General features: G+C 35.2%; 2 protein-coding genes across 7 annotated transcripts in view; one reads left to right on the top strand and one right to left on the bottom strand.

The window, feature by feature from the left end:
- The window catches only part of CDK13 (cyclin dependent kinase 13), a 121,145-nt gene that overhangs the window by 20,944 nt on the left and 77,767 nt on the right, over positions 1–22,434 (bottom strand). For all 4 annotated transcript variants that reach the window (XM_072791639.1, XM_072791641.1, XM_072791640.1 and 1 more), the window contains exons 8-9: positions 4,473–4,574; positions 4,299–4,376 (exon numbers count right to left, since the gene is read on the bottom strand). In XM_072791639.1, the coding sequence (XP_072647740.1) occupies positions 4,299–4,376; positions 4,473–4,574 (180 nt within the window). The remainder of the gene's footprint in view (positions 1–4,298; positions 4,377–4,472; positions 4,575–22,434) is intronic.
- The window catches only part of MPLKIP (M-phase specific PLK1 interacting protein), a 112,723-nt gene that overhangs the window by 53,906 nt on the left and 36,383 nt on the right, over positions 1–22,434 (top strand). For 2 of the 3 annotated variants that reach the window (XR_012014280.1, XM_072791647.1), the window contains one exon: positions 15,288–15,402. Coding sequence is in view for 1 of the 3 variants with exons in the window: in XM_072791647.1 (XP_072647748.1) it covers positions 15,288–15,368 (81 nt within the window). In the remaining 2 variants the exon portion in view is untranslated. Of the gene's footprint in view, positions 1–15,287; positions 15,953–22,434 lie in introns of those variants that run through there. The other variant, XM_072791646.1, reaches the window with a different exon arrangement.

Here is a 22,434-nt window from a genome sequence, read left to right as displayed (position 1 = left end):
GGTGTAGAGAAGTTCTTAGAGCCAAAGGAAGCAATCTATAGAATTTTTTATGCTACTGATCTATGAAGATATACATGCTTCATTTTTTTAAATATGGGAGCTTCCCTTCTTTCCTATAGTCTAGAACAAAGTCTAAGCTTTTAAAGTTAAAAATTTCATCTGTGTGACCATCTAGGCCCGAGACTGTGTGTGTGTGTGTGCGCACGCGCACGCATGCACGCTAGGTGGGCATAGAGGTTGGAGAGAAGCAGAGTTCTTTTCACTCTGATCTACCAAATTTTCCCCATGATTCTAAATGTCTTTTTTAGTTTATAAGCAATGTACACTATGTGATATAAAGGTTCTTTATAGCTGCTAGAAGACTCAGGGTTGAAAGTGTGACTCTTGTGTTAGAAACATTTTTTTGACCTCATTCATCCTATTTTGTCATCACCTCTGTTTTTCACTTTCTTTTGCCATCACTTTTAAACCCATGCTATTTCTATCACAAAACTTTGTAATTTGCCTAAAATCGTTTCTAGATCAAGGCTAAGTACTAATAACTTGACCACTGTTGTGTGAAGCTTTTTAATACAGATTCTGAGTAGTATTCCCACCATTCATTAATTCATACGTTCTTATACAATGCAGACTAGAACTCTTCGTTCCCGGGGCTTTAGATTGGGGATATAGTCCAGCATTACCGCAAACAAAGGGGAAGAAGTACGCAGGAAACCTACAGTTATTTAACTCTTACATCCTTAAGCATAGGAGTAGTCCTGTTTCACTTGTGAAGAACCAAACTTAGAGCATTGTGGAACTTACCCTAAGTCACAAGAGCAGGAAGTAACTGAGCTGGCATTAGAATCCAGGTCTGTTAAGATTCCAAAGCCCACCCTTTCAATTAATACACTCTGCTGCCTCCTTCATATCAGGGAGAGAACAGTTTCTTTTGTCACAAACTTTTTTCCTTCATGTTTTATAAATACTTAATGCCACAGAATCCAATTGTAGCAATACTTTTTACAGTATCATAAATATTTGATATAGTACCAACAAAATAAAAACATTCTGAAATACATAAACTGGAATGTAAAATAGCCCCCTTCACAATCCTCTCACATAACAATTCTAGACTCTCTTGATATTTTACCTAAATGGGATCAAACTGAACACAGACTTCTGTAAAATGGTTCATCATGAAACGCTGTTGCTTTTCAAGATCTCCAGCTCTATCATTTCCTTTATAATACCGTACAGTACGTCACCAAGTGGATGGATTGAGCTTTTTTTTCCCCTGACATGGTCCACAGACTTGACGTGTTCATAAAATAATCCAAGTATACTCATGCCTTAGGATCTTTATTACTTTGCTGTCCCCTCACTTCATTCAGATCACTGCTCAAATGAGACCTTATGGGAGAAACTTCCCCTGACTCTCTGTACAGCACTGTCTCCTAGCATTTTCTATTTCCTTACCCTTATCACCACCTGATATATTTTATTAATTTGTTTTGCCTTGTCTCTCCAAATTACGAACTAGAAAAAGTTGTGCATTAGTTCCTGCCTTATATCACCAGTGCCTGGTAACTGGCACACAACCTGAAACCACTAGATACTTGTTCAATTAATAATCCCCACCCACCACAACTTGAAATAACTTCTGTATTATATTTGGAGATCCATATGAACTTGCTTTATTTCTGGACTTCCCATAAAATTCCAATAATTTTTCTATGTGTCTTGTGCTAGTGCAAAATGGTTTTAGGAGCTATAATTTTGTTTTAACATACAATATGCCATATTTTCCTACTATTTAAGAATTTTTCTTGTTATTTTAAAGTTTATCTGTAAGTAGAATGTCTTCTGAAATTCTCATTAGGACTATAATGATTAATACAGGTCGAAGTGGCATCTTCAAAAATGTTAAGGCTTCCAAACAAAAATGAGATACGCCATTCCCAATAGTTATTTTGAATCTGCTTTACAATTTTAAGTGAGACATTATAGTATTCAATACCCCTGGAGTATATATGGTGGTGCTTTTGTTAAAGGCATCTTTTCCCTCACGTATGTTTCTAACTGGTTATTATTGGTACATATTTTTAAGAAGCTATTATTTTTAGCATTTATGTACTGGTATATTAGGATATTGTGTGCATATATGTATACACACAAATGTACACACACACATTTTCTCAATACTTGTCATTTTACCAGACTTTCTTACTCGAGGTGTTTCAGGTAATTCCTTTGCAGGCTGCCTGTATACACGTATGCAATGCTATCATACACTAATTATGACACTACTGCGTTCATTCTGCCACTATTTACACCTCTTACTGGATCACTTGTTAGTTAACTGGTTAGTACTTCTAAAACACTCTTAAAATAATGATACTAGAAGACACTTTTTATCCTTCTTGTCTTACATTTTCTAGTATTTCACCACTAAATAGTATTCTGGCTATTGGTCTAGAATACATATTTTCATCATGTTAAAGAAATATATACTTCTACACTTAGTTTGTGTTTCTAGCAAATGCTATTCAACACCTACCAAGATAAACATACTACTCTGCTTCTATTAAAATGATGAATTATAATAACAGATGTCCTAAAACTGAAACATTCTTGTATTCTTTGGGTGATTCCTACTTGACTCAGCAAGTTTATTTTTAATGAAAACCCAGATATGACTGGCTAATCTTTTCTTTAGAATTTTTTGATTAATATTCGGTAGAGAATTTTTAAGCTTTGTCAATTATTGACATGTGTGCCACACTATCTAAAAAGCTCCAGGAAGTTTTATTTCTTACATGGTATAGAGAATTAAAAATTTAGCTACTATGGTAAACTGTCTAAACTTAAAACCCGTTTTTGTCACTTGCTAGTTATAGGATCCTAGACAAATTCTTCACTTTCTAAGATTCCATTTTGTTAACCTTAAAAAGAAGACAAAAGGTTTTATGAAGCTTAACTGAGGCTACTCCAGGTGAAAGTCTTGGAACCATGCTTGCATCAAGTAGTAAGTAAATAAAAGTTAACTTATCATTAACAGAAGCCCTAATATCCAAAGAAATCAGAACCAATGCCTTGTTAATTGAAAAATAGGGTGAAGGGGAGTCATTTAAAAAAAACAAAAATAAAGAAACACAGATATATAATTTAAACATTTTATTATAAATGAAAAATTAAAAATGTACATTTATTCTCCAATTTTCTGACATAGGACAAGGCCTTCTCTTTGAACAGAGGATTCATTGAATGGAATTCTGCATTTGCCTTCTCAAACAAACCACATTATCAGGGATTTAAAGCAATTTGAGTACTAAATTCTTCTAAATTTTTATGACTTACCTTTCTAACTTAAAATAACTTGTTCCCTGCCCCAGTTAATTTGATAGCAACTTTGTTAAATCTCTGCAAAGCAGAGATCTGGCTATATTTAAGGACACACATACAATAATACAAAATTGGAAACAACTACCTCTTAGTCATCATACTTCAACTGGTAGGATAAATACACAGTCTTACTGTAGAGAGTAGTAGAGTACTAGCTGCAAACATTCAGCTTGCCATGTTATCAAGCTAGTGTTACTTACAGAGGGATTGGAGAGCATCAATTAATCCAATAAGTCTGCTGAAGGGAAGGTTCACAGTGTATTGGTATCTGTGCCTCATACCAGTATCTTTCCTAAAAGTTCTCATCCATATTTTGAGACACAAAAAACTTAGAAGTTGCAAATTAACATTATTATATATGAAAGCCAAAGTTCTTTTTTAAAAAAATAAACGAATTATTTTAAAATGTTAAAGGTGATTATCATGTATGTCCTTATGACCTCAGCCCTACTATAGGCTTCAAATAATGAAGACTGATGCCTCTGGGTACATGTATATGTTTTGGTCTATATGTCACATATAGACATGTATAAACATGTATGCATATGTGTATATAAAACAGTATTTCTTTAAAGTATCCCAAAACATTAATTCCTCCAATCCTGGCATACTAAAAAAAGGTTACCTACCATCTATTCTCTCCTTCTTCAATATTTATTTACTCTTTCTTCCTGGTCTTATTTTTTGGGCCTCCTGCTCTTTCTTTAGTTGCCAAAAAGATTTAGGGACTTTAAGAGCCTTAATATTACTAGAATAAGTTATCAAAATACCCACATTCTAGTTTTTCCTCCATTCAGCAATCATTAGCCATCAAGAAAACCATGCTGTTCCTCCTAAAAACACAAACTCAAAAGACTTAAAATCTTCTGTGAAGTATTACACACCCCCAACAAATATTACAATCATGAGCTTACCTTATTAGTTCGAGTTGTGCAAGTTCTTGATTTGCTTGAAATATAGGTTTTTTAGTGAAGAGTTCACCAAGGATACATCTGATGGAAGAAATGCCCATCATTACCATATGATATGATTTTACTTCAATACCAAAAGTTCCAAGTAAATTAAACCAGTCAGTAAACCTATCTTACCCACAGCTCCATACATCAATAGCAGGGGTATATCGTTCTTCTCCCAACAGCAGTTCAGGTGGGCGGTACCATAAAGTGATGACCTTGTTAGTATATGGCCGACTAAAAAACACAGAAAGTACTCTTTAGACTTAGTATCTGTTGGAGTAAGAGAGATCCTCTTAAGAAATATTACTCTGGCTAATCAAAGCAATCCTACAACCTTAACTAAAACCAATTTCATCTGCCTACTAAATTCAGACATACTATTACACCTGGCATCTCTCATCATAAAATGCATCTGAGAGCAATGTGATTAACTGAAATTCCTTAATACATAAAGATGACAAGTAATTGGCTGATTTTAACTGTCACTTGATCAAAAGAGGTCTTTATATCAAACCCAACCATTCAGTTGTTTTTCCTTTCCATAACTTTAAAAAAGGATTGACTTAAAGGAAGTTGATTGATTTTGACCAAATCTGGCAAATTACTAATGTGTGGCAAGATACCGCGCAAACCAGTCACCTAACAAAAATTCCCACCTGTGTATATCTTTGACAATATTTCACAGATTGCAACCCCACGTTAGTATGCCAAGACAAAGTACATAAATGTAGCCTGTAGTAGCTGAGGTCTATCCTGCAAAGCATCACTAGCAATTGGTATGATACTTTATCAGATGATTCTTTTGTCACCTTCTAAAAGAATATGTACATACTGCTACTGTTGCTACCTCTTAATTTGCCAGTGGGCCTTACTTCCAGGGGACCAAACAGGCTGTAGGGGATTGAGACACTTCTGTTAAAAGGCTTGCATGCAGACTTACTCATGCCAGGGAAGAACACAAAACAGCTGTCTGAAAAGCAACTGGACTACATGGGAAGAAGGTATGCTATTCTTAAACCATCCACAAGAGGGGCAGGGGCCTATTGGGCCTTTCTCCAGGGACAAAGATGCTGGCAGGTGCTGTTGTTGCACTCTCCCTTTTACTTCCGATAGCACCAATGGGGCACTCCAACCCTGCACTCTCCTGTGCCCCGCCCCCCAAAGCTGGCAGGTGCACCCAGCCCTGCACTCTTCACAGCTGCACTCAAGCTGCTGGTTACACACACTCCACACCAAAGATGCTCCCTGGTCACCTGGCTCGAGTAGCCAGCGGGGCCTGCATTCCTGGGTCCCATGAAAATGTACTGATCAAACAGTTCTTAGGAACCTACCACACCCAGAGCACTACACAGACTGAACCACATCCCATCTTTCTGTGAAAAAATGCCTATTTACTTGTCCTGGAGCTTCACCCTAAGGGACAGACTTCAGGTTTGCCACACGTCTAAAGTCTATACAGCTGCTCTCAGAGAATGCAGGGCAGGGGACATCATCTTTGTGCTCTCCACTGACCTCATTATAGCTCACTGGAACCCCCTAGAAAGGAACTTACAATACTCCTCTCAAGCCCTGACTTTTCCAACTGTAGCCCAGAGGATATCTCCAGATCACCTGGTCTGCAGGCCAGAGGATTTATGTCTGTGGTTCCATACAACTATACATTATACATCTGCATACACTAAAGCTGCTGCCTGAGGGTCTGGCTTCCAGTCAATCTGAATCTAGGTACTGACTTGAGATCCCTGCCTTTGCAACACTGACTGATCTTGGAACAGCGTCAATAGTTGGTTCCTATCAAATATAAATCAGACTACTTAGACAAGACAAAGGTTTGAGAAACACAAGAGCCAGGGCTAGGTTGAAAGATAAAGATCATCTCCTACACAAGACTAGTCCTTCAAGTCTAGAAGAGGTAGTTGTTTTCTGTAAACATAGAAACAACATAGAGTCAAGCAAAATGAGAAAACAGAAAAATATGTTCCTCCAAACAAAAGAAGATAAAAACCTCAGGGAAAAAAAATTAATGAAATAGAGATAACTAATTTATCTGACAGAGTGAAAGTAATGGTCATAAAGATGTTTACCAAACTTGAGAGAAAAATCAATCAACACAATGAGAACTTAAAAACAAACAGAAAATACAAGAAAGTATCAAAGAAGAGTCACAAAGCTGAAGACAGTGGCTGATCTGAAAAACAAGAAACTAAAGCAGAAGAATTCAAGAGCAGACTAGATCAAGCAGGAGAGAAGAACAGTGATCTAGAAGATAGAGGAATGGAACTCAAACAGAAAAGAAAAAAGAAAAAAAATTAAAGTGAAGATAGCTTAAGGAACCCATGGAACATCACAGCACGAAGAATAACATCCACATTATACAGGTGCCAGAAAGAAAAGAGAGAGACAAAGGGGCAGAAAACTTATTTGAAGAAATAATGGAGGCAAACTTCCCCAATGTGGGGAAACAGACATCCAGATCCAGGAAGCCTCGAAGGTCCCATAAAAAATGAACTCCAAAAGATCCACACCAAGACATAGTACAAGTAAAATGTCAAAAGTAAAAGATAAAGAAATAATCCAAAAAGAAGCAAGAGGAAAACAACTTTTACATACAAGGGAACCCTGTACCCTGCCCTCTGGCCTGCATAAGATTTTCGGCAGAAACTTTGTAGGCCAGAAAAAGTGGCATGATAATATTTAAAGTGCTGAAAGGAAAAAACTCCCAACTAAAAATACTCTACAAGGCAAGGTTATCATTCAGAATTAAAGGAGAGATAAAAAGTTTCCCAGACAAGTAAAAGCTAAAGAAGTTCATCATCTAAACTGGCTTTATAGGAAATATTAAAGAGAATTCTTTAAGCTGCAAAGAAAGTATACTAATTATTAACAAGAAAACATATTCAAGTATAAATCTCACTGGTAAAGTTTAGTATATAGTAAAGGCAGTGGATTAATCACCTAAAGCTACTATTAGCAAAAAGAACTGTGATTAAAAATGTTAAGGGACAAAGGAAAAAGATGTAAAATGTAACATCAAAAACATAAAATGGGGGGGGTAGCAAAAATGTGGAGTTTTAGAATGCATTCAAACTTAAGTTGTTATCAGGATGCCTAGGGGGCTCGGGTGGTTGAGTGTCTGACTCTTGGTTTTGGCTCAAGTCACAATGTCAGGGTCCTGGGATGGAGCCCCACATTGGGCTCCACATTCAGCAGAGTCTGCTTGAGAGATTCTCTCTCTCCCTCTTCCCTCCCCCATTCACATGAACTCTCTCTCTCTAAAATAAATAAATCAATCTTAACAACTTTAAATTGCTATCAATTTAAAATAGACTGTTATAAATATATAGGCTATTATATGTGAGCCTCATGGTAACCACAAAGTAAACATCTATAGGAGATACACAAAGATAGTAAGAAAGATATCTAAGCATAACACTAAAGAAAACCATCAAACTATGAAGGAAGAGAGCAAGAAAGGAAGAAAGGAACTACAAAACAGCCAGAAAACAATGAACAAAATGGCAATAACTAGAGACCTATTAATAATTATTTTAATGTAAATGGACTAAATTCTCCAACCAAAAGACACAGAGTGGCTGAATGAAAAAAAAAAAAAAATCCATCTATCTGCTACCTACAAGAGACTTGCTTCAGCTATAAGAACACACACACGCAGCCTGAAAGAAATGGTAAAAGATGTTTCACACAAATGGAAACCAAAAGAAAGCAGGAGTAGCTTTACTTACATCAGACAAAATAGACTTTAAAACTAAGACTGTAGTAAGAGACAAAGAAGAGGGATGCCTGGGTGGCTCAGGCAGTTAAGCATCTGCCTTCAGCTCAGGTCATGATCCCAGGGTCCTGGGATTGAGCTCCATGTCAGGCTCCCTGCTCGGCAGGAAGTCAGCTTCTCCTTCTTCCTTTGCTCCTCCCCCCTCTGCTCATGTGTGCGTGCTCTCTCTCAAATAAATAAAATCTTTCAAAAAAAAGAGAAGAAAAGAAGACCTTTATATAATGAAAAAGGGGTCAATCCAACAAAAGTATATAACATTTCTAAATGCTTATGCACCCAAGATATGAGTAGCTAGATATGTAAATATTAATAGACCTAATGGGAGAGATGAATAGCAATATGATAGTACAGGAAACTTAATACCCTACTTATACCAATGGACAGATCATCCAGAACCGCCCCCCCCCCAAAAAAATCAATAAGGCAACATCAACTTTAAACAACCTATTAGACCAGATGGTTTATAAATACACACACACACACACACACAGAACATTCCCTCCAAAAGTAGCAGTATATGAATTCTTCTCAAGTGCATACGAATATTCTCCAAAATAAATCATCTTAAGCCACAAAACAAATCTCAATAAATTTAAGAAGCCTGAAATCACATTAAGCATCTTTTGCAATCACATGGTATGAAACTAGAAATGAATGAAAAAAATGGAAAAAAATCACAAATATGTGGTGATTAAACAATATGCTACTAAATAACCAATGGGTCAATGAAGAAATCAAAGGAGAAATAAACAAATACCTCAAAACAAATGAAAATGGAAATGCAACTTACCAAAATCTATGGGATGCAGGAAAAACCATTCTAAGAGGGAAGTTCAAAATGATAGAGGCCTACCTCAAAAAAAAAAAAAAAGAAAAAAAAAGAAAAAGATCTCAACTAAACAATCTAACTTTACACCTAAAGGAACTAGAAAAAGAAAAACAAGCAAAACCCAAACTTAGTAGAAGGAAGGAAGGAAGGAACAAAGACCAGAGCAGAAATAAATAAAACAGAGACTAGAGTAAGACAACAGAAGAGACCAATGACACCATGGGCTGGTTCTCTGAAAAATAAACAAAACTGACAAACCCTTAACTAGACTCAACAGGAATAAAAGATAAAGGCTCAAATAAAAATCCCCAAAAATATACAATCTTCTAAGACTGAATCATGAAGAAAAAAAATCTGAACAGACCAATTACTAGTAAGGAGATTGAGTCAGTAATCAAAAACCTCCCAACAAACAAAAGCCCAGGACCAGACAGCTTCATTGATGAACTCTACCAAACATTTAAAGAAGATTTAATACCTATCCTTCCCAAACTCTTCCAAAAATTGATGAGGAGAGAACACTTCCAAACTCATTTTATGAAGGCAGCATTACCCTGATAACAAAACCAGACAAAAACATTACAAAAAAACCCCAAAATTACAGGCCAGTATCCCTGATGAACACAGATATAAAAAATCCTTGACAATAATGCCCACTCTATACTTTCATTTGACATAGTATTGAAAATCCCAGTCAGAGCAATTAGACAATAAAAAGGAATAAGGCACTACAACTGAAAACAAAGAAGTAAAACTCTCTGTGGATGACATGATTTTTTTATACATAGAAAACTCTAAAGACTCCACCAAAACACTGTTAAAAGTAATAAATTCTGTAAAATTGCAGGATACAAAAATCAACCATACAAAATTCTGCTGCATTTCTATATAATAACAAAGCATGAGAAAGAGAAATTAAGAAAGCAATCCCTTGCACAACTGCATCAGAAAGAATGAAATATCTAAAAATAAGTTAAACCAAGGAGATTAAAGACCTGCACACTGAAAACTATAAAGACACCGATTGAAAGAAACCAAAGGCACAGATAAATGGAAAGATGTTCTATGCTCATGGATTGGAAAAATTAAAACTAAAATGTCTATAGTACCCAGAGCAATCTATTGATTCTATGCAATTCCTATCAAAGTCCCAATGGCATTTTTCACAAAAATAGTACAAACTATCCCAAAATTTGTATGAACCAAAAAGACTCCAAAATAGCCAAAGTAATCTTGAAAGGAAGAAGGTAGGTGGAGGCATCATACTCCCTGATTTTTAACACATTTAACTAAGCTATAGTAATCCAAACAGTATAGTATTGGCATAAAAATGGACACATAGATCAATGGGACTGAAGAGAGCGCCCAGATATAAACCCATGCATATATGGTCAATTAATTTATGACAAAGGAGTCAAGAATACACACTGGGGTAAAAACAATCTCTTGAATATCAATGGTGTTGGAAAAACTGAACAGCCACATGCAAAAGCATAAAACTGGACTGCTATGTCAAACACAAAAATTAACTCACAATGGATTAAAGACTTGAATATTAACACCTGAGACTATAACACTTCTAGAAGAAAACACAGGCAATAAGCTTCCTGACATCAAGTCTTGGTGCTGGGGTGTTTTTTTGGACCTGATTCTAAAAGCAAAGGCAACAAAGGCAAAAATAAACAAGTTGGGACTCCATCAAACTAAAACACTCCTGGCCCATCAAAGGAAACCACCAACAAAATGAAAAGGCAACCTACTGAATGGGAGAATTATTCCAACCTACTGAATGATACAAATCATGTATCATTCACATAAGGGGTTAATATCCAAAATATATAAAGAACTCATACAACCAAATAGCAAAACTACCAAAAAAAGCTGATTAAAAAATGGGCATAGGATCCAAGGACACACTTTTCTAAACATGACATACACATGGCCAACAAGCACATAAAAAGATGCTCAACTTCACCAATCATGGGGGAGAGGAGAGGCAAAACCACAATGCAAGATCACCTATTAGAATGACTGTTATCAAAAAGACAATAAATAATAAGTGTTGCCAAGGAAGTGAAGGAGGAGCCCTTGTGCATTGCTGATGGGAATATAAACTGGTACAGCCACTATGGAAAACAGTATGGGGGTTCCTCAAAAAATTAAAAATAGAAATACCATATGACCCAGCAATCCCACGTCTGTGTATTTATCCAAAGACAATGGAAACACTAACTCACCTCCCTCTTCACTACAGCAGTATTTATAATACTCAAGATATGGGGCAAACTAAGCATCCACTGATGGACGAATGTATAAAAAAGATGTGGTACACAGAGCAGTCCTCCCCTTATCCATAAGGGATACAATCCAAAACCCCCAGTGGATGCCTGAAATCAGAGGTAGTACTGAACTCTACATATACTATGGTTTTTGCTAATCCATACAGAACTATAATAAAGCTTGATTTATCAATTAGGCACAATAAGGGATTAGCAACAATATTAAAATAGAATGATTATAATATACAGTAATGAAGCTTGTGAATATGGTCTCTCCCTCAAAATATCTTATTGTACTTTTTGTGATGATGTGAGCTAATAAAATGCCTATGTGATTAGATGAAGTGAGGTGAATGATGTAGGCACTGTGATGCAGCTTTAGGCTACTAGTGACCTTCTGATGATACATGAGAAAGATCATCTGCTTCTGGATTGGGGCTGATCACAGTAATCTGAATCTGTGGGACACAAAACCCAGACAGGGGAACTACTGTATTTATAATAAAATACTATTCAGCCATAAAAAAGAATGAAATCTTGCCATTTGTGACAACATGCATGGTCCATGAAGGTATTATGCTAAGTAAAATAAGCGGGCAGAAAAAGACAAGTACCATATGATCTCATTTATATATGAAATCTAAGTCAAGCAAATAATAAAAACCTCATGGATATAAAGAACAGAATGGTGATTGCCAGAGCAAAATGGATGAAGGGGGGTCAGAAGGCAGAGACTCCCCATAATGAAATGAATCGGTAGACCACAGGAATGTGGTGTGCCACATGGTGACTACAGTCAATGGTATTGTCTGTATTTGAACGTTGCCAGGATAGTGGATCTTGAAAGTTCTCATCACAAGAATAAAAGAGAAGTTTTCCTTTCGTAATGTTTTATGGTAACAAATGAGGACTAGACTTAATGTAGTTTTTTCACAAGGTATACAACTGTCAAATCATTATATTCTGGAACTAATATAATGTATGTTATACTTTGATTTAAAAAAGTTCACCTGTTTATTATCCCTTAACTCCTTTAAAATTTGAAATCCGTCCCCCATTTTTCTCATTCAACCTTACACCTCTTTCAAGATATAGTGAAAGACCCATCTCCATAATTCTAATCTCTATTATCAACGGATTTTCACATTCTTGTTTTTTATACCATAGTTACCACTGTATTCTATTTTATGTTTTCTATCTTCCCAGGAAGACAAAAGGCCCCAGGTACCATCTTCATTAAGAACCCCCACCCCCTCCCACACACAAAGCCCAGAACAATGCTGAGCACAGGATAGATACTTTAATGTATCTATGGCCTTGCTAAGTTTAGTTGACATAGGTGAATTAGCTGAGGGGGAGAATAGTTTGTGAAAATTATAATGACTTGTTTTCTAAAACATTTCAAGGATCTAAAAGCACATGAAACCTATGGTCTTGTTAACTCAAATGTAACTGAATATCTATGGTCTCATGAAAACATTTAAATTAATATAAATCTGTCTGTAAGTAGTAAATATTTTATCTTTTTATGTTTACAAGTGTTTTTTAAATATATTAAAAAAATAAAAGTATGTTGAATTATGTAGAGAAATCACACAAAATAAAGTTATTAAATTTTATTGAAAAGAATATTTAAATAAAAGTATATACTATATATGAAGTTCTAGACAACATTTAGAACATAATCGTCTTTAGTAGCTAAAATTAAGACTAGTTTAATTTTTTAAACTCTTTTACCAAACAAATCCAGGAGTGAAAATATTTAGTACATTATCAAAAATGATTAAACACAAAAGAAGATGAAATATATACTTCAAAGTATATTGCAAAAATATTTCATGTATACCAATTAATGCCTTTTTAAAATATTTCCAAATTCTTAGCTTCTGTAGAACTAGTTAAGACTGAGAAAAAAAACATTCAACTGTATAATTTGACCCAGAAAGCTCAATTTTAAAATACAAATATCTCAAAACTGGGGAAATTCTTTCATTTGTGAAATGTGTAAAACAAATTTTATACATTTGTGAAATGTATAAAAATAATCAGACTGATGCCTACTTTTTATAAAACAAAGTACCATCACTGAATTTTCATTGAATTTCTTTGCATTCAATGGCATATTAATAGAGATCAAAGACTATCTGTTCAATGACAGATCTCAACACTCTGCCCTTAGAAAATCCCAGGAATTCAGAAAAGTGGATGGAGTGGGATCAGGAGAGGTTAAGAACACTTAGGGTCTTCCCCACCCTTATCCCCAACAAAAGCACCACCTTAAGGGTGTGCCCACAGGCTGGCAGGTGACTCAGTCTTCATTTGGCCTAAATAGATAAAAGGCAAAAGCAAATGCTCAGAGCAAGATCCTAGGCTCTCAAGGTACTTGGAAGGTTCTGAATAATTAAAAATGTACAAATCAGAGATGCTAACTTTCCTAAAGAACCTTATAAGAAATAAAATGAGAATTATAGAAAAGGAAATACCTAAACTGCTCTAAAATGCTTCATTTTTTTGACATATATAATAGTCTGTACATCTTTCTTTTAGACTATAACTTTATTTTTGAGAAAAACATGGAAAGCCTTCAGCTAACAAAATTTATCATATGCACAAATGCCATGTCTCCCTCCAGAATCCACTACAGAAACACCTACCAAACCTACAAAAGAAATTTGGGATCTGTTTTTAACACCAACGCTTTGGAAGTAAAAAATCTTGTCATCCTTGATTCTTTTTTCCTTCAAACCTCACTTCTGATCTATCAACTTGTCATTTCTACATCCAAAGATATCCTAAATCCAATAATTTCTGTGATTTCAAAAAAGTATAAACCAAGATTATCTTTCAGTCTGAGCCATCATTATCTTTTCATTGGTACTAGTTTCCCTACCATATCTATCCCTAGCTTTCCTCCCCTACTTTTAAGGTGTTTTTTTTTTTTTTCGTTGTAAAACCAGATCATATCACTACAACTATATAACATTTAAACTTTGCCTCAGTTAGTAAGACCACACTCCTGAGTGTCTCACTGCACTGGGCAACTTTTTGGTCCTTAGATTTCCCAAGTCTAGTCTACAGCCATACCATCCTGAATGCGCCCGATCTTGTCTGATCTCGGAAGCTAAGCAGGGTCGGGCCTGGTTAGTACTTGGATGGGAGATTTCCCAAGTCTATTCTCTCAGGCTTTGCGTTTGCTGAGTTCCTTCTACTGGCAATGTTCATGGCCTCTGTTTTCATTAGTTTATTCCATCCTCATCCCTCGCTCAATTTTACCCCTTCAAAGTTTATGCTAACTACCTTAGCTAAAAAGTAGCCACGTGCCCAGAGTGATCTTACAATCACTGTTTTTTATCTGCTTTGTAGCATTTAAGTATTTTAAATTCTTTCCTCTATTCTACAGGTTTGTTGTCCACCTTCTCTTATCACTGTGTACATGAGACCAGGCAGGAAGCCAGTCTGTCTCTCACAGCCATACCTCCAATACTTAACCAGTAGGCATTAGCTAGGTCAGTGTCTGGCACAGAGTAAGCACTTATTAATAATGGACTGACCTATGCCATAACTATCATATAACAATGAACACAATCTTTTTTCTCACGCCCTTTCACCCTTACCTTCTATTTTCACTCCCACTTTCCTCTTTTTGATATTTTCCATGAAAAATAACTTTTACATTTCTGTATTGTAACATTTACAAAGAAACAAAAGTAATTTTCTCCCAACTGAGATCATCTTACAATCACTTTTCTGTTTTTACTACACATGTAAATTTGAAGTCCTGTAAGTACCTGTATCTTAACATATCCAAAAGGACACTTACCATCTTTTGCCACCAACTTGCTGTTTCAGGAGACCTGTCTTATGGCAGAGACCTGTTTCTAAAATCTGCTTTTCTTCAATGGTAGCTGCTCACCGACACTACACTCCCACCCTCACTGCAGCTGGGTGTGGTGATCACATGACCAAGTTCTAACCAAGGGAACATGAATGTAAGTAATAAGTGCCGTTTCTAGGTCTGGTTCCTAATACTCCTCCCTCCTTTTTTCTAGCTTCTGGCAGACAGAGGTGGTGACAGCCTTGGAAGGCATGTGAAGAAGATGGCAGGTCTTCCAACGTGGAATGAGATCTAATGAGATGGTGAAATACCCTTAATTGTCCACCGAGGTAAGGAACCACTCCTGATCAGTAAGGGAGAAGTACATACAAACTTTGGATGTTTTAAGCCACTGAATTTTGAGTTTTGTTGTAAAAGCTTAGTTTACCCAACAAACCAATTGGCCAGTTGCTGAAGCAGAAATCTTACAGTAGGGGTGCAGGCAGGGATGTGTCTGACAACACATTCAACCAACAAATTCTAGCAATGTTAGATCTTATGATATAATTCATCTGGTTTTCTAACATCTACAGCCACTCCCTAGTTCTTCTACCCAGAATCACAGGTTCACTGCTTTCTGATTGCCCTTGCTTTAAACTTACAAGTCAATCAACTTTCCAAAATACAATCAAAGTAACAGCATAAAATGTCAATGTTATACCTTTAATACACATAGCTGCCTCCTAGAGAATATGCACACAAGGCCCACAAAAATCTTTATTACTTATTCTTGCTCCAACCACACTGAACCATCAGTTCCCTCAAAAGGCTGAGCAAATGTTCATTTTCTACAGCTAGGAGAAAAAGCCAGGGAAAGAGCAGAGCTAGTAAGAAAACTTTTAAGAAGATAGTGGTGCTGTAATTATGTTTTAAATGTTTGTGATAAGCATTCTTTAAACATTTTAAATAAGCTCTTTAATAAAGTAGCTTATAATAAACTTTTAAAAGTTAACATTGACAAAAGATAATGAAAATGATTGTTTTATTAAAGTCAAGAAAAAACACATGATGATTTATTCAGGAATTTTGCAAAAACAGGTACCCTGCTTCACTTTCCACCTTAGTTTAGTGAGAAGAAAACAAACACTGAGAAAGTATCCAGACAGAAAAAAGCTTTAATCATAAAAGCAAATTCCAAGGTAGATGGAGTTAGCAAATAAAGCCAATTTCAAATCACCTAATTCACTAAATGATTATTAATAAACAAGTATTATCAAGAAAATATTTCATGTTATGATCAAGAAGCTGTTTTTATAAACATAGTGACAAAATTAAAAGTAACTGAAACTATGTTCTGAAACTAGAACATTTAAATCCCAAGGAAACTAAAGTACTGTTGTAACATAAAAACAGATGATCCAAAGTTAGACAAATATGTGGAAATCCAGAATCCTCAAAAATTAACCTGTCAAATTTGGTCCACGAGGCTTGGCTACCCATTATCAACATCCTAAAGATGGTCCTGTTTAGATCACAATGAGAAAAATGCAACTGATGTGCTACCACATATATATGATGCTTTATTTTTCTTTCATAGAGTTTTAAGAAATTGCACTCTTGAGTTGTCTACCCAGTATTTCACTACTATGAAAAAAGAAACAGGACTGAAAAACAAATAGGTTCTTAGGTGGTACAGAATAAATACATTTTTAAAAAGAAAACATGGGTGGCCTGGGTGGCTCAAGTTGGTTGAGTGTCCAACTCTTGCCTTTGGCTGCGGTTATAATCCCAGGGTCCTGGGATTGAGCCCAGTTGGGCTCCGCGCACTCAACACGGAATCTGCTTGAGATTCTCTCTCTCCCTCTCTGTCTGCCCTTCCCTCCACTTGTATGCTTTCTCTAAAATAAATCTTAAAAATAAAAAACAGAAACAGAAAAATAAACCACCCCATTTACTCCCATAATTAAGTTTAACTCCAAGTAATAAATTCCATAAACTAGCAAAGAACACCACACACAAAATCCCTCAGCCAATAAATTAAAAAAAAAAAATGATAATTTCAATAAGCTAGTATTCTTAGTAAAAACTAAACTTTGTAAAGATCCAGAAATAATGGTCTCAACATTAAATATTCTGAATTTCAATTTCTACTGAATATCTTTCATCTGTAAATCTCATTAACAGTTTTCAAAAACAAAGCAGACACAATTTCTTTTCCGCTAGGGAAAAAAACACTCTGAAAACAAGAATACTTCCTTTGTTTTGTTTTGTTTTTTCAAAACTTCTAACTTAATGTGGTCAAGATACTAAAATGTTAAATTATCTGGCTTTTGTATAATAAAACTTTCATGTGGAAATCTCAGGTAATTTAAAATACCTAATGTTATCAAAATATTTCAATTATAGCCTTCTTATTGGGTATTTAAGGAGCTTTACAGGAGATTCAAAAATGGAAATGTCATACAACTTGCTGGAATACTAAATGAGCAGGGTTCATTGGGCAAAAATAAAATATATTATATGAAGGCCATGAGAGCAGAGACAGTAAAATTCAGCAGACTGCTGTAACAACTATAAAAAACTGCCATCAGCCTAATGGTACCTCCAAAGCAGACTCTAGATGCCTCTAGAGCTCTGCACCTGAAAGCTACTTTTAGGTTAGATCCAGAGTCTTACCCAAGAAGCACTCCAGTATTATGAAAATAAAAAGCCTTTCTGTCAAAAGATTCAAGTTTGATTCTTAGCTCTACCACTGACTAGTGAAATTTTGTAAAATTTCAGTTTATCTTCAAAATGTACATAAAAGGGAAGCCTGGGTGGCTCAGCGGTTGAGCGTCTGCCTTTGGCTCAGGGCGTGATCCCAAAGTGCCAGGATCGAGTTCCCCTCCCCATCAGGCTCACTGCATGGAGCCTGCTACTCTTTCTGCCTGTGTCTCTCTGCTTCTCTCTCTGTCTCTCTTGAATAAATAAATCAAAATCTTTAAAAGATAAAATAAAATGTACATAAAAATGATATTTACACAACCTATCTCAGAGAACTGCTTTCCCTTAAAATAATTCTTGCGAAAGGGGACACTGTATAATAAACTATGCACAACGCTAGTTAAGTTTGTTCCTTCTTTATAAAAAACAAACGTTTTTTGAAACTTTGAGCTAGGTACTGCACTAAGTGCCAAGAGACGGCTGAACCAAACAAAGAGCCAACCAACTAAAAATTGTTGTGGCTGTTTAAAGCCTTAAAGTCTGGTAATGAATTATAATAATATACTTTAAATACTAAGTAAATTAATGAATAATGTACTCCAGACACATAAAGGACGATGTACCTAATGTTGACTATAGGATTCAGGATAAATTTTTCAAGGGAGGTAATGCTTGAACTGCACATGGAAGGAAAAAGACAAATGTGTCAGACTGAGATAATGGAAAGTATAATTCCATACAAAAGGAAACAACTCATGTAGACTCACAAAGACACTTAACTGCTCAACTTGTTTAGGGATCTACAAATAGTTCAACATCGTTATTATCTGGGGGGGGGGAGGGGGCGGCAGGGGATAGTAGTAAGAAACGCAGAAGAAAAGAATGTTATAGAGAGGACCAGAGGCAGGAAAACCTATACAATTCTATTTAGAGTGGTTTGTGTGAGACATTATCTATATGAGAAAGTGACTGGATACCTTTAACTAAAACAGAGAATAAAGAAAAAAGGAACAGATTTTTTTTTCCCCCCTGGGGAATGTGAAGATAGGCTTTGTAACAAGATGTTTAATTTAAAGCACTTACAACACCTGAGTGGAGTTGTCCAGCAAACACACAGGTTTAGAGATCAAAAGAAAGATAAAGGCTTGAAATTGAGATTTATAAATCTTCAGCTTTAAGGGAATGGATGAGATTTCCCGTACATGAAGAGGGAGGAACACCATACCTTAGAGGATTAAATTGCCTTTCCCATTTTATATGCTCAAAAATGTAAGCTATTCTGTTAGGGCCAAAGAATGTACAATTTAATCCTGAAATCATAAGGTCAGCAATCTAAATAAGAATTCCATTCCTAAAAGCTTGTTTAGTCACATTATTTATTGTTATTAATGTTATTAGCAATCTTATTACAATGGTTCTAATATTGGCCCAGGGTCTCCCAGAAGATCCTCTATATTATCTACAATCTCAAAGCTCCCTGCACTAATCTATACTGGGAGGGTCCTCCAGACCAGAATGACCCTTTCTTGGATCAGATTTGATCAAGCAGTTACTATGAATGTGTTTTAAATTTTAATGCATTAAAAAATAAAAGTTTAAAGTACAGTCCCTGTCTTTAAAAATGACTACAATTCTAGCTTGAGTGAAAAAGAGAAAAACACAAGTAATAAATCCAGCATATAATTTCATCTAGTCCTTGGACAAGCTGCAAGAGGTAATACTTTCTCCGTTTTCCAATGATACCAATAGCTATATATAAGAAAAATTGTTTTGCTTTTAATGGCAATTTTATGAAAAGCCACTAGATGGGGATATTGCCTTTGAAAATGTTGCTCAAAAAACTATTTTGATCACAGTAACTTGTAGAACCATAAAAGATGTCTCCAATACCCTTTAAATAGGTTCAGAGATTTTAAATCCTTCATCTTAAAGTTGAGAATAATGAGACAAAGATTAAATGACTTGCCCAAGATTCCACAACTGCTTAAATAAAGGGCAATGCCAGGACTAGAGCCAAAGTCTTCCTTATTGAGTCCTAAAGGTGTTATGTTCCTTGCATTTAAAAAGTAAATGTGCGAAGTTACAGTTTCGCCTTTAGAAAATGAAATTAACTTCAGTTTATATGGAAACCACATATTTATTTATATGGGACGTTCACATAAAGAGAAAAAGGTATCCCATCATTTGGGAAAGCACTGGAGCAATGACATGGTAAAATAAAAACTCAGAAGTGGGTATATTACTGTGGCTGAAAGTTTCAGAAGAGTTAATCTTAAAGTAACTACTGAAAAACAATGAACAGGTATAAAGAAATAGACAAAAACCTCTGGTCTCAAATTTTGTATTTCCAAAGGCCAAATGGGAAGTATAAATATTGATATATAAAATGAGAAAATGATTACTGAAGTTTAAAGAAATCATTTCCCCCTAATTTTCCACAGTGGTTCTCCTTTCTTCCACTATAGCACACCTAATGGTGATCCATACTACGTCACACACACACACACCTCCATCCTGAATTCCTAAGTACTGACTATCCCTCCATCCAGTTCTCAAATTCAAAAAAGATATCTGAAACTAAATAAGTGAGGATGTAGTTGAAGGTATTCCAGTGGTAAGCTGAAATTTGCTCTATTTAGAAACAAAAAAATCTTACAGTAATTTCCTGAACACTTCAGTTATTCTGTCTATAACAGCTATACTTAGAAAATACTTCAAAGTGACTTAACATTTGGATGAGTTTTATTACAGTAAAGCCTTACCTTTCTTCCTGCTTATAATGACAAAGAAATATGAATGAAAAATCATTTGTTAGATGTTTATTTCAAGCAATGTCTACAAAAGTTGGGACAATATTAGATCTGCTAAAGGCAGGATGTTAAAACTTGGTATGTTATTAAAATTTACTAGGACAATGTATGTATTTTAAAGTCATTCCATTAAAATAAAACCTACTTCTCTGATTTTAAATAAACTGGAATTATTCAAATTTGAAAAAGAAAAGTTTTAAGAGAGTGCATAAGCCCTTAAAAGACAGGCTATTTGGTTACAAAACAACACACCAAGTTTTTAGTTACGAATTTGGGTAAGCAGAAAAATTTAGTATACATTACCTGAAGATGCAAATTTTAAATTTTCTACTTTTGTAAGCTCAAAATTCCTCTATCAGTTCAGTAGAGCAATGGGGACCATGGCTCAGTGAACACACCACAACCTTGGCACTCCACTGATACTCAACATTCCATTTTAAAAGGTAAAATAAATAGGAAAATGGAGTTTGACTTTATAGTCAGTTTTTCTGGAACATATCTATTCCAATATAAATAAGTACCAGCATAAAAAGAATCTATAAGATGAAATATGGTAATTTAGCTGTTCTCCATCTCCACTGAAACCTAACATGAAAACAAGAAGAAAGGGATTTACATTCAAGTATGACAAACACACACCTGTATTAAGAAAGGATGATCTAAACTACAGTGTAATCTCAATTAACCAGCCAGGTAGACAAAACCCTTAATATTAAGCAGAATTTTCCCTTAAAGAACAGTCACTAAAATTTAGTTGTTCAACTATACAAACATACATCAAGAGAAGTTTTAGATTAAGAGCATATTTGGCAAAAAATAAAATTAAAATTAAAATTAAAAAAAAAGAGCATATTTGGCCAGTTTGGTTTTTCCTTGTTTCTACCAAGAGGCATTATTATATATGATGGAAAACAAACAAACTGGGAGTTGGAAACTTCAAACTATACACTCTTGACTCTGCCAACAAGTATTTTCTGATCTTTAAAGTCACTCAACCCTTTCAGTTTTCCCAAATGCAAAATGAAGGTTACAGTTTTTAAGCTTTAAAATAGTTTTAAACTTAAAAAAACACACACAATGCTTTCTTAAAATAAAATAATCATTAGAAGTATAGCAAGTCAAACAAGTACAAGTGGAAAAGCTCTGGCTAATGGGGAATTAGGTGGCTGGAGCCCTGTCCGTAACAACTGGTCTACACCATAATTTCTGAGGGGTTTAAGGAATTCTAATGGATCTGAAACACACCATTTAAAAACCTCTCCACACCAAACAATGAAAGGAATTTTCAGAATGATGTGACAGCCACGGCAGCGAGATTCAAAAATAAACACATTTTTCACCATAAAAAATTCAAACAAGAGAAACTGGTCAACATTCAGTGAAAATAAAAACCTATTTCTGAGAATTTCAATTAATGATACATCACTCTATTAAATTATGGTTACACTAAAGAACTTACAGAATAGCCAAACATAAATTATCTCAGAATATGTATCTGAATATAAAGAAACACTCCTGTTTGACAGGAAAGAAATGAGCCAAAATAAAGATATATTAAACCCAATTAATTTTGTAGTATATTTACATAAAACCCATTACACTTCACAAAAGTGTTTTATTTTGAAATTCCCTATCAGTTTTTTTTTTTTTAGATTTTATTTTTAAGTAATCTCTACACCCAAAATGGGGCTCAAACTTACAACCCTGAGATTAAGAGTCACATGCTCTACCGACTGAGCCAGCCAGATGTTCCCACATTAGTTCTAGGAAGACAAGTCATATTTCACTACCACCAAGCCCAAAGGAGCCAAATGGGATATACATCCCAACTGCAGCAAGGGAAGCTCCACTCGGAAAAGTTATACAATG

This window comes from Canis lupus, chromosome 21, assembly GCF_048164855.1.
Source record: "Canis lupus baileyi chromosome 21, mCanLup2.hap1, whole genome shotgun sequence".
Classification (NCBI taxonomy): Eukaryota; Metazoa; Chordata; class Mammalia; order Carnivora; family Canidae; genus Canis; species Canis lupus.
The sequence above is the reverse complement of the archived record's forward strand: the minus strand, read 5'-3'. Positions and strand labels throughout refer to the sequence as shown.